The 13,465-nt window shown below is 41.0% G+C and overlaps 1 protein-coding gene and 1 long non-coding RNA gene across 8 annotated transcripts in view; both read right to left on the reverse strand.

Annotated features, from left to right (window-relative positions):
• Window positions 1-10,565, reverse strand: part of PHACTR2 (phosphatase and actin regulator 2) — a 134,928-nt gene extending 124,363 nt beyond the window's left edge. For all 7 annotated transcript variants that reach the window (XM_078383285.1, XM_078383282.1, XM_072995837.2 and 4 more), the window contains exon 1: window positions 10,274-10,565. In XM_078383285.1, coding sequence (XP_078239411.1) covers window positions 10,274-10,445 — 172 coding nt within the window. In that variant the 5' untranslated portion in view covers window positions 10,446-10,565. The remainder of the gene's footprint in view (window positions 1-10,273) is intronic.
• On the reverse strand, window positions 1,749-4,600 carry LOC144585946 (uncharacterized). The gene is made up of 2 exons (XR_013540585.1): window positions 3,897-4,600; window positions 1,749-3,864 (listed from the first exon to the last, which is right to left on the reverse strand). It is a non-coding gene; the product is annotated as an uncharacterized LOC144585946 (long non-coding RNA).
• Window positions 10,566-13,465: the final 2,900 nt, after the last annotated feature.

Genomic DNA, 13,465 nt, shown 5'->3' on the forward strand with positions numbered 1-13,465 from the left:
TCTGCTGGAACTAGGCTGTGAGTCTGTTGAGCCCTGTTCCAGTAAGCAGTTATTTCTATATAGAGTGCTATTTCTGATTGTGACAGCCTCCTCACACGTCACAAAGGAGGTGCCACATCACTCTCACACACTCACTCTATTCACGCTGCCACCAACCATTCCCTCAAATGACTCTTCAGACTAATAAATGATTTTGAAACTAAAAACTTGTGTTTATTGGTTACAACAAAGGAATGGTAAATCACTTTAATAACTCAAATAATAAGGCAATCAATGTAATAAAGTATCACTCACTCACACACTCTCTCACAGACCCTCACTATATAGCACAGTTCTTCACAATAGGAACAAACCCTAACACCCTAACCGGTCCCTAACCAGTCCCTATCTGGTCCCTATCTAAAGCACTCACACCCATTCACTCCCCTTATATACACTGGCTCCACCCCTTATGTCCCACCTTCTGTCACGCTATTGGCAGATGACATGCCTCTACAGCAATGACGGACAGGTGGCTTCCAAGCTACCGTAACACTGATCTATTCAGAATTGTGAGTAAACAGAACCCTTTTTATTCTTTCTCTTATGAATATCTCAGATGAGTTATTGAGACTGTAAACACTAGTTGATGAGATGCAAAAGAGGTGGTCTACTCTGCACTTCTGCTGTGCAGCTAGAGGAGTTCAACCAAAATTCAAACGGATTTATTTAAAAAACACACTAGCTTTCATCCTAAAATCCTTTAAAAATTATAACTGGGAATGTTTTTAAGGATTTCATATAACTAATCAAAGGACCAAATTCAAATTTCAAGGTAGTGAGATTCTGTTTCTTGACAATTGTTGAGAAGTGGCAAAGATAAATGAAATATGCTAGCAATGGAATGTCAATGGATTTGACATTGTATGATATATCTACTGTAAACATTGCTACTGCCAGCAAGTAGAAATAGCAGACCTCTGAGCAAAGATATAGGTTCTGTAGGTGACCAAAATATCTTAAGGCATGTTCTCCTGCCAGGCAGTTAAGGAAAATGTTATAACTGACTGCATTCAGAAAACAACATCCCACAACAACTTGTGTCTATTCCTTTTGTTGTTGTTTGTCATTAAGTTGTGTCCGACTCTTCGTGACCCGAAGGACCACAGCACGCCAGGCCCTCCTGTCTTCCACTGCCTCCCAGAGTTTGGTCAAAGTGTCTATTCCTACTGAGGGGCAAATATCGGTCTGCAGAAGTATATGTTGAAGGTAAACTGGTCCAAGGCTCTGGTATAGGTCATTCCACTACTTCTCTCAATGCAGCATCCAGCATGTATCAGTTGTATCAGCAGGTTCTCATGGACCAGACTCCCACCCCTTTTCCTATTCACCTATGCGAAACACTGTCTTTTCCTTTTCCATTTAGCCTGAGACCTTCATTTTCATCATAGAAGCAAAAGCTCAGAATGCCAATAAGCATGCCATGATATCGTAGCAGTTCCACAGACTATGATAAGTGATAGCAAGTTTTTCTAAAGGCACAAGGAGATGTAAATCAATCTAAAACAGATCAAATAAATAACTATATAAAATAATGGCACTTTTATTTTCATATATTGTATATTGTATATTTCATATATTGTATGTATATATGTATATGTATATTTTAATTGCATTTTAAATTTTTTTATTGTATTTTAAATGTTGTAAGCCGCCCAGAGACCTTTGGGTAGTGTGGGCGGCATATAAGTTAAACAAACAAACAAACAACAATAACAATAATATTTACAATACCCAAAATATTATATTCTGTTCATTTTTCCAATTATAAAACATAATTATCTAGAATTACAGATCACTAACCCAGATATTTGGCCAGAGATTTTTATGTAATAGCAATAATGGCTAGAAATAAGATTAAATTGCATTTATATAACTTACTCTGAAGAAAGCTCATCATTTAAGTGTGTGATGTCTTTAGAAACCACTTTATTTCAGCAGGATGTGAGAAATGGCAATTATGACTTTGTGGAGCTAAGACATAAACAGCAGGAAAAAAAAAAACGGAATAGTTCACCCAGCTAGCAGTCAATTCCGGTATCAAAATATCAAATGATAAACCACAAAAGTATCTAGGCCACAATGACCAGGTTTTTCTTTCTTTTTCCATTCTGGGTTACATCCAAAATTGATTTTTAAGTGCTGAACAGGAAAACATTTCATTTGTAAACATCACATGTCTTTTTATTATTTGAAAATATATATGGAATATATTAGAACTATAAGAAAATGGTCGAATCCTATTGTGTGTGATGGACCAGAACTTCAAATAGGGTTCAAATCCCCACTTAGCCATGGAAACTGACTGGGGTAGTGCAACTGGTAAAATCTCTCTTTAAATATCTCACTTAACTTGAAAGTCTTATTAGGGTCGCTGTTAAGTGAGCTCCAAATTGACAGCACATAACAACAGCTATATAAATGGTGTAACAAAATCAACATAAGCATTATCTGTTGTACGCTGAGACAACAACTCAGTATGCAACAGACAATGTCTATGGTCATTTCTTAATTTAAGGCAACTTGTCTCTAAAAGTTGCTTCTTATGTGTTAACACCAGTGTAATTAAGCAAGACGACCATAAAGAAAGCTGAATGCTGAAGAATTGATGCTTTTGAATTATGCTGGAGGAGACTCTTGACTGCAAAGAGAATAACCTTATCCATTCTGACGGAAATAAACCCTGAGTGCTCACTGGAAGGACAGATCCTGAAGCTGAGGCTCCAATACTTTGGCCATCTCATGAGAAGAGAAGACTCCCTGGAAAAGACACTGATTTGGGGAAAGTGTGAAGGCAAGAGGAGAAGGGGATGACAGAGGACTAGATAGTTGGACAGTGTCATCAAAGCTACCAACATGAATTTGACCCAGCTCTCCATCATATATGCATAGAATCAGATTGCATGCTGGTCCTCCTTTCAGATCAGCTTAAATGCATGGCTGTCCCCAAACCTCATCCACATTCATCAGCAGAAATTTAACTGTGCTTGGCGCCACCATCCACTCCACTCATGAAATTCAAGAGCCCCCTATAGCTTATGAGAGGATGGGAAGGGCGGAGTTAGAGTGACAGACAGCTAGAGAGAAAGAGAGAGTGAGGAGATTGAATTGGAAAAGGGAAAATATCAAATTGAGAGAGTTAAGACAGAGCTTTAACAGGGGTGTTAAAGAGAATAGGAAAGAGTTAGAAGGAATAGTGAATAGATAGTCAAAGAGTATTGTTGAAGTGGTTATTGTTAATAAGTATATGCAAGCAAACGTGTAGTCAAACTTTTTAAGAGAGATCTTAAAGAGTAATAAATGAACATCTATGATTCACATCTGTGATTTACTAACTAAGCAATCAATAAACCTGTTGTATTGGAAGCACGCACCTGAGATATATATATTTGGTATAGTGTGGACTAGATTTACTGGTAAAAAGAGTAAACACATCCAGAGGGTGGACCTGAAAGTTTGGGTAGAACAAACAAGGGACACTGAGTGGATGCAACACCCCCTTTGGAAAACCCGACTGACCATATACTGAAGGAAGAAATGGGACCCAGGCACATGGTTCTCCTAGCTCTGAACGCCCAACCCAGAGTGTGGCCAAGCCATTCATCTCCTTGGCCTGAAGCAAATATAATAGCTTGTTGCCTCCAGAGCCATTTTCAGCAGATTGGAGATGTATTTGCTGGTGTGGGATGATGTGATGTGTAGTAAATCCGCAACTTTTGCAAAAAGAATGAGAGAAAAAAATTAGGTGATCTAAATCTACCCCCTCTTCCATTCAGAAACACAAATCATTAGCCTGTTTTTCCCTCTTGCCACCCAGTGCTAGACCTACCTACCTACCTACCTACCTACCTACCTACCTTCCTTCCTTCCTTCCTTCCTTCCTTCCTTCCTTCCTTATTGGATTTATATTCCGCCCTTCTAGACAAAAGTCTACTCAGGGCAGCTGTGAACAACAGCAGAAAGCAAGAAAAAAAATCTTCTTTTGTCTCCTTCTGTATGGGGCAAAAGAAGAAAGCTGATTTAAATATATATATATATATTTAAATCAGCTTTCTTCTTTTGCCCCATACAGAAGGAGACAAAAAAGGAGCCTGCCCATAATCCATGGCTTCCTTCACCATTTTGGATCCCTGGTACTGAACAGATCCCCCAAAATTCAGCAGTATGCCACTTATATATATTGGTGTAACTTTACATAGTGGAAGCTGATGACATTATCAGCTCAAAATGCTAAAAATTATTTTAAATTAATTAAATATTCTGATTCCACCTCTTTAGGTTCAGAGGCTTCCTGGGACTTCTTTTTGCCCTGGGAAAGCCTTTCAAAGTCTCAGGATAGGGAGGAACTTTTAATTGCCAAAAATTGCTACCAAATAACTGCTGGTGGTCCTAAGGCTCCCCACTCCATTCTGAAGCTCCCAAAAGCCTTTCCAGAGCAAAAGATATCCCTAGGGAGCTTCAAAACCTAAAATGGAGGGCAAGACAGGAAGCTAGGAAACATTTATTTAATATGAATTTTAGCAGTGTGAGCTGATGACATCATTGATTCCCACCATGTAAACTTAGAGGAATATAGGGTTGCCAGATACATTGGAACTAAAAGGAGGACATAGAAAGACAAAAAGGAGGACAAAGGAGGACATAGAAAGACAAAAAGGAGGACAAAGGAGGACATATTGAATGTTTCATTTGAATCCACATTAAACCCGCAATCAATACAATTTTATTACAATTCCTGCCAATAAACGTCTCTTAGTGAACTGTCCAAGAAACAGTCATGTTAAAAAATAAAAATAAATTCAATGGAGGCTTTTTTCAAAATACCAAAGAATATTATTTAAACAGCTAATTGTACAACTACTACCTTGAAATACTTGCTGTTCTCAGCAGAGCTAAATGCAATGGAGATTAAATTTTGCAATGTTCCTTTTTCCATGGTTTTATGAAAAAGTCAAGTCTCTGTGTGTGTGTGTATATGTCTCTCCCTCTCCCTCTCCCTCCATCTGACACACAAACCCTTCCTCAATGTTCAAACAATCAGTTGCTTCAGTTCACTATGTCCATTTCCTCTCATATCCATTTCTACCCATCCCTCCCTCGCACCTTTGAGCCGTCTCTCCCTTGCAGTCACAACCTTTTTTTCATGATTTTATAAAACTAAGTCCCTTTCTCACTCACATACATCCTCCCTCCCTCCCTAAATTTTCCCCAATCTTACTTTTAAACAAGCCTCTGTCAAGCTCTCTCGCACCTTTCTTCCCTCCTTGATTGAAGTTTCCCTCGTGCTCTCAGTCACCTCTCCCGGAAGCAGTCACTGATTGCCCCGGCTCTGTTGCACAGCCGGGGACCAATTAAACTGGCTTATCTCCGATCAGAACCATCAGAACGGAGGATTTACAAGCCGCTGCCAGGAGGATTTACAAATGCCTTACAACCAAGGAGGGAGGGAGAGGTGATTTACATTTTCAGGTAGAAATGCCGGACATTTTAAAGCTTTTTAGCTTTGCCTGCCGGATGCAGGATTTTCGCTTAAAAAGCAGGACATGTCCTCCCTTTTCTGGACGTCTGGCAACCCTAGATGAATAGGATTTAGGCCACTATACCGCTTTTCCATAAAACTTTCATAAATTTCCATGTGGCAAGAAAAAAAAGGGGATGAAAAATCACATGAAGGTTACAAAGGGAAGACAACAACATATGGACATACGTACATATACAAGCAGCAGTTTGTGAATAAACTGATGCATACTAAAAGCGTTGTTTAGAAATAGTGTAGTTGCCAGAGCCTGCCAACTTTCCCTCACCCTTTCCTTAGAGCATTTGTAAATAAAGCTTTGCGGCTAACACCCTTGTAAGATTAGAATACATAAAGATGTACCAACTGGCCTGGAATATCTGCCTAATGCTCAGTAAAAATTAGCATCGTAGATCTTCACTGGAATTATACTTTACATTCAGGCTCTACAAGAGGGGCCAAGCAGGACCATTTGGTCTGGTCCTTATCTCAGCCACAGGGCATTACTGTCATGCATTTTACACAATAAAATATTTTACCCCTCTTCCAAAGTCAGTGAGAGGGCTCACAGTGTGAAATGGCTCGGGGTTCATTTGAGTTCTCAGACAGCCTTTTTACATTCATCCAAATGTTGACGATCTTAGAGCTCCCTGAAGGCCAACTGAAACACAAGACTCTCTACAATTCTTGTTACATTATAAACAATACGCAAATCCATTCAGGTCCTGATACTTCTCAAGTCCAAAGTGTATTCCCTATATAGAAGTTTTCTGTGCCTTGAAACAGTGCATGTCTTCCAAGCAATGCTATTTAGTCAAGATATAAATGGACAAGCTTTGGAGAAGCAACTCACTCTATCTCCGCTACTCAGTACTGTAAAAGCTTTTAGACACTGCAATAACCCAATACAGCCTGTTCTTTCTCAAGGTGAAAAAAATTCTCAGAATGCAGTTCTTTTCAAAATCTAATCTTATGGGAGAAACATGACTGAAATATCCTTTCAGAACAATAACTTTTAAAATAGAAGTAATCATGTTAATGTGGGAGACTGGGCCAAAAGTCAGACAGTAAGCACTGGCCACAGCATGGGAGTGTCACTATGTTTTCTCTACAGGGTAAACAGGAAATTCTGAGATATAGGAGTATTTGATTGAGAAGATGACACAAAGTAGATTAGCCATCTTCTCCCAGGGCTCTTTTGAGAGTTGCTCCTGTGTCTACTATTTATATTTACATGACCTCCATTTCTGAATTTTTATTGAATTTTTTGCTATGTAACAGGTGATTCTTCCCACAACTAAGAGATTAACACCTCTGGCACAAATGTGTATATATTTGGGGAGGGGCAGCATTCAGCCAGCCAACTCTTTCTAAGCTGTGTGGCTGAAGATAAGACCGGAACTCAGAAAATGATGCACACTTTGGGTGAAAACAAACACAGAATTTTTTTTTCTTCTTTTACATGAAACAGAGCTGAAATTAACACATTCTATCACAAGGTAGAACTTCTTGCTAGAAGAGACAACAAAAGCAAACCAACAATCAAGTGCGAGGAGCTGGCATGGTTAGGCTTCTGCTAGGACAGAAAGCAACTAAAATCAGTTTGTTTCATAATATATGCAGATTGTTTGGTGTGGCAAAACATGTTATGCACTGCTATGTCTGGACAAATGAGTATAGGAAGCATTGGTTGCTGACATTGCCCTGGTTTTCAAGATGAAAAACAGAACAACGGGTTGGCAGATGCCAAAATAATGTTTCTTGAATTTAATTACAGGGCTGGGAATGGGAACTTAGTACCAGGATAGCTGATCAGCCATACAGACCTGAGGCTTCAAGCTGATAGATACTCCAGCTTCAAGAGTGAATGCACAATAAGATTCATGTCTAGCCCCTTCTTACTGTCTTCAAGATTCATTAGCCAGGATATCTCTCTTTACAGGACTGGTTATACCTTCCAGTCCCTTCTCTGCTCTAAGAAATGGATTTTACATCTCATGTTTTAAGGAAGTTCATTTAGAGTACCTCTTGAAATGTTATTCAAAGACCTGGAGATAGCATTGCCCGTTATTATTTTTGAAAAGAAATTGTCTATGATTTTTTAAAAATGACACTTTTTACCTATTTCAAAGCTCATGCTCTCTTCTAAGAGATGGAGTAATTTTTTAAATGTTTATTCCCTCTCAGGTGTGTCTTCCTGCAGAGGGGTGCCCTCTGATTCACCTTTGTGAGGAGCCTTGTGGTGTAGTGGTTAAACTGTACTACTGCAGCCAAAACTCTGCTTACAACCCAGGTTCAATCCCAGGTAGCTGGCTTAAAGTTCACTCAGCCTTCCATCCTTCTGAGGTCGGTGAATTGAATTATATGCATGAGATCAATGTGTAGTCTGCATTATTAAACTGTAAACTGCCCAGAGAGTGCTTTAAGAGCTGTGGGGTGGTATATAAGCAGCAACACTTTCCTTCCTTCCTTCCTTCCTTCCTTCCTTCCTTTTTTTTGGCTGCTTCTGTTATCCACATGGTATTTAGAGACCTATTATTCCTTCACCAGATCACAATATTCACTCCTCATCTTCGCACCCTCTTTATGTTTTTGCAAACTTTTTTCCAGGGACAATTATTGATATCAGGCATCTAACTGCTTGGGCTACCTATGAACATTAAGCCAAAGGAGGAATTTCCACTGGTAACATTCAGAAAGGGATATTAACTCTCTGAGATAAATAATAAAAGCTGGTTATTATTGTTCTAGAATTCAACAATTATTTTGTAGATATTCTGAGGAGGAAATTCCAGTTGGAAACATGCATATCGACAAATGCTGTTAAAAGGCACAGACAACTGAATCTCCTTAGAGTATGCCCGTACTGCTTGTATGCTTTAGGACATGCACATTGAACTGTTAGACTGTACCATACTAAAAACAAAAGCAACACACACACACACAGAGAGAGAGAGAGAGAGAGAGAGAGAGAGAGAGACCCTATCCCTTTCATATACAGGTACATGATAAAAAGTATATACTGGTAAGTCTCATGATGAATGGCAAACAGCAGGCCCGCCTACTGCTGCTCTCTTTTGCTACTGCCTGCAGGATTACACATAAAACTCAGCTATCACAATCCAACTATTCTCAAATACAGAATATTACAACAGAGTAGGGAGCATTCCTAGAATTTCAAATACATTTCATTTGAGGGAAGTTCTATTTATGCATAAGCTCCAGTGTTTATTTTTCCACTAAAAGTCCTTTATGTGAATGTATTTTGAAAAGAACCATAAGGCTGGACCATAAAGAAGGCTGACTACTGAAGAATTGATGCTTTTGAATTGTGGTGCTGGAGGAGACTCTTGAGAGTCCCCTGGATTGCAAGGAGAACAAACCCATCGATTCTGAAGGAAATCAACCCTGAGTGCTCACTGGAAGGACAGACCCCGAATCTGAGGCTCTAATACTTTGGCCATCTCATGAGAAGAAAAGATTCCCTGGAAAAGACCCTGATGTTGGGAAAGTGTGAAGGTAAGAGGAGAAGGGGACAACAGAGGGCGAGATGGACGGACAGTGTCATTGAAGCTACCAATATGAATTTGACCAAACTCTGTGAGGCAGTGGAAGATGGGAGGGCCTGGCATCCTCTGGTCCATGGGGTCACAAAGAGTCAGACACGACGTAATGACTAAACAACAACATTTTGAAAAATCTGTGTACATTTTTGTTCTCCACAATGCACATAATATGTCAAAGTACCAAATAACATACCTCAAAGGAGACTGACAATACTTCCACAATGTATATCATCAAATAAAAGAGCAACATGCAACTGATTACATTTTGAGGAACTTTGCTAAAAGGGGGCAGGCTTTATGCATATTTGGCTGTTTTATCATCTAAAGAGCCTGCCATGCGCAAGATGCCTTGATGAGTTCATTACTTTGCCAAGAACTATTTATGCCAAGGCAGGACACACAAGATGACACAATTGCTCTCTCATGCCTAGCCTGGAATACTACTAATCCATAGCTTCACACACAACATTGCCATTCACATTCAGATCAGAATTTCAGTACACCCGCAATAATCCAGAGAGCTCCTTTCCTTTTCAGCAAATAGGACCTGCTTTAGAGAGAAATTTGTGTTGAGGGATCATGAAAGTGTGCCCGAAGACTGAACTTCCTCTGGTTACTACTTTTTATTCAACATGAGGACGACAGTGCAGAAGTCAGAAGTTCAACAGGCGAGCTCCCCCTCCCCAATTATTGCAGCTCCAACATGAAGTCTCTGCTAATACTGGCTTCTGGGAGGGTGTGGTGTCAATGATGTAAAGCGCTGAAATTGTAACTCGTGTCTTTTACACGCCGAAGACCGTAAACTTCACGGTGGCTGTGAACAATGCCAACCCATACACAGGAGGTCAGCACCGCTTCCAGGAGAAGCCCTCCCGGCCAATGAAGGTGACCCTGCTAAAGCTTCCTGGAACTTGAATGAGGGACAAGCTCGGGCGACCGCGCTCCCCCAAAGGCTAGTGGGGACAACTTCGGCCCCCGCACGTCTGCCTGCCCAGCTGCGGCCGGAATTCCTGGGGCTGCGGGGACGGGGTAGTGGTGGTGGTGGGGAAAGAGAGGAAACAAAGCCGGGGCTCGGTTGGCAGGCAGCGGCTAGGCGTTGGCTCTCTGCGGCGCCCTGAGCCGCCGCCGCCGCCGCCGCCCCCCCGCCCCTTACCTGAACTGGAGAGAGGGGCTCGGAGCAGGTGGCTGTTTCGGAGGGAACTGAAGGCAGAGAGGTCACTCTGGGTGCGGCCTCTGGGGCCGGGCTCGGTGGAGACCAGCCACCAACGGGACGGAAGAGGAGCAGCCGCTTCGGCTCGAGGGGGGCTCCCTTTCCCTCCCTCCATCCCCGGCCGGAGGCTGGCGGCGGCCGCGGCGACGAAGGAGAGCGGCCGCCTCGCCTCGGCGCTGAAGTCAAATTGGCGCCTTCCGCGGGAGATGCGGGGCAGGAGCTGGCGGCGGCGGCAGCAGCAGCAGCTGGGCTCAGCGCCGACTGAGGTGAATGTCAAGGGGGAAAAAAAAAGTTTTGACAGGAAGGGCCCGCCCACTGTCTCTCTCTTCCCCTCACACCGCCTGTGCAGCGGCCGCCTCGCTCGGCCATGGCTTCTAGATGGGTTTGAAGGGGGGATGCCAGCTCTCTCGTGAACCACGGACTGTACCAGCCTTACGGGCGGCCCTTTGGCAAGGGGCTTGCAGGGTAGGGCAGGCAGCTAGCCATTTGGAAAGGGCGCGCGGGAGCGGGGGCCCTTTCCTCTATCCATCACCTCCCGTGATGGCGAGAAGGGAGATACAGTATTTCCTCTCCATTTTAAGGGCGGCTGTTGTTTGGGTGCAAGAGAATGGTCCAGCTGTCTTTTCCAATTTATCAAGTGAGAGGTGATAGAGCAGCAAGAAGACAGAAGCAACCCACAGGCAAAACGTATGTTAGGATAATATTTTTTGAGCTGGCCTAATAAGAGATCTTGCATAAAATGTCCAAAGTGTCTGTCAGTCAAGAAAGTTGACAAGGTGGATTTGTCCATTATTAAAGGCAGCAACTCACTTTTAGCCAACCAAATGCACAATGGAGTATTCTACCATTTGGAAAACTGCCGTGTGCATTTTGAATGGAAGTTGGGAAAATGTTTACATTGCTTATGTCTGCATTTTTGTATTGGGTTCTAATTATAACATGTTCCAGTAGGCATTTAATGGTGAGAACAAAACTGAAATGTGATGAAAGTCCTAAACTATACTGAAGCCACTTCCAGGAAAGAAGTAACAAACAGTCCATGTATAGTATCTTGCAAGGTATGGCACTTCATGCCTATGTATTTGGTGCTATGCAAGTGTACTGATAAGCCACAATCTGGTATGGATACCTCCTCCAAGGCTCTTCTTTGTGTCATCTTGTGGTTAGAGATGATTCAAAACAAGGCCTTTTTAGTAGCGGTACAACATTTTGGGAATACTTTTCCCCATTACATTTGCCAAGACTAGCTTGTATATCCTGATATTCTTTTAGGAGTAGGTAAAAATTTGTATTTATCCTGGTTTCTTAGACATGTTTTAATAGATGTTTCTCTTACTTCACCCCAACTTTAATCTGCTGTAACATCTGTTTGTTCCTATTTGTTTGCTTTTCAGGTCTTACTAATATTTCCATATGACACTGTAATGTCTCTCTTATGTATTACTAATGTAGCAAGCATCATGGCCTCTAGATAGCAAACATAAAATCAATAATTTCATTAAAATTGCATGGAAAGTGCTCTAATATCTATTCCCCGAATCTGCAGTTACAGTATACTGTAGTTCTATTCTTCATTTATTTTCCACTTGTCATTGGTAGAATTTTCATAAGGAGACACACATAATATGCTAAGATGGCTATTAGATTGTTCTGCATCTATTTGCTCCCCAGTCATGGGCATTAGCACATATACTGTGTTTCCCTGAAAATAAGACAAGGTCTTAAATTAATTTTTGCTCCAAAAAACGCATTAGGGCTTATTTTCAGGGGATGTTTTGTTTTTTCATGTACAGCCATCTACATTTATTCAAATACAGTCATGTCATCTTCCGGTTGCTGCACAGTGGTGGAGGGTGGGGTTTCACTTAACTGGGGCTTTTTTTTAGGGTAGGGCTTATATTAGAGCATCCTGAAAAATCATACTAGGACTTATTTTCAGGTTAGGTCTTATTTTAGGAGAAACAGGGTAGCTTGGCAGCAAAACCTATAGAGAAGTATTTGCTAAATAATAAGCAATCACCTGTCTTCTTTAATGTCTTTTAAAAGCTGTGACAGAGCACCCAAATTGATGGAGAGCTAGATGCCATGGAAAGTTAACAGTTTCTTCCTATGCTGTTCTCCTGGTATAAATTACTCTCCCCACTTCAACTGGTATTTGTTATACTAGGCAAACTTGTAGCATTAAATTGAAACCATAACAAAACTCATGAAATTCAGTGTACCCAGAAGCCAGACATAGGATTCCTTTTTCAACTTGAGCTGACAAAATGGAAGTGCCCATCACAGCATTCATAAGAATCTGGCAACCAATATGCTCCATTCTTTTGTAACAGTACTGCTTCTAGTGTTCATGGTGAAATGTCTATAGAAAGCTTTGATTTCATTAATCAATCAAAATTTTAAAGCAGAGAGGCTTTAACCAAGGTATGTTTCACAAAGTCTCACAGATGAACTGGCATCCATCTGTGTAGCATTTTTGGTTTAAAATTACTCAATAGATTGTGTAGTTTGCCAAATTAGATACAGTATGAATCTTTGACATAATTCAGTAGATTAACTCATTTTTGTCTCCTGAATTTCATATATTTACCATGCCCTGTTTTATTTATTGGGCAGAATTCCTTCTGAGATCAGATCAGATCACCAAGAACACAATTTTATGCATGCTTATTCAAAATTAAGTCCCAGGGGTTCAGTAGTACTTACTCCCAGGAATGTGTGTATAGGATTGCACAGTATTTGAATGAAAACAGGAATAACCTTCCAAGCATGATGATGACCATGGTTTGAATATACATGCTGCATTCGTAAGTATTTGTTTTATTTTTTAATTTAATTTTATTTATATCCCTCCTATCTAGTCAATTAAGACCACTCTAGGCGGCTTACAACAAAATGTAACGATATAATTAAAAATAATTTTATATAAGGGGAAAAACTTTGGACAAGATGGGACAGACACTAGGAAAAGGAGAGAGGGGGAAATCAGGAATTGGCTGAGGGGAAGGCCTGCCGAAACATCACTGTTTTTAGTTGTTTTTTAAAAATACCCAGCGAGGGAGCCGCGCAAATATCAGGGGGTAGGTTATTCCAGAGGCGAGGAGCCACCGCCGAGAAGGCCCGATTTCTTGTCTT

This window comes from Pogona vitticeps, chromosome 1 (assembly GCF_051106095.1).
Source record: "Pogona vitticeps strain Pit_001003342236 chromosome 1, PviZW2.1, whole genome shotgun sequence".
NCBI classification, from domain to species: Eukaryota; Metazoa; Chordata; class Lepidosauria; order Squamata; family Agamidae; genus Pogona; species Pogona vitticeps.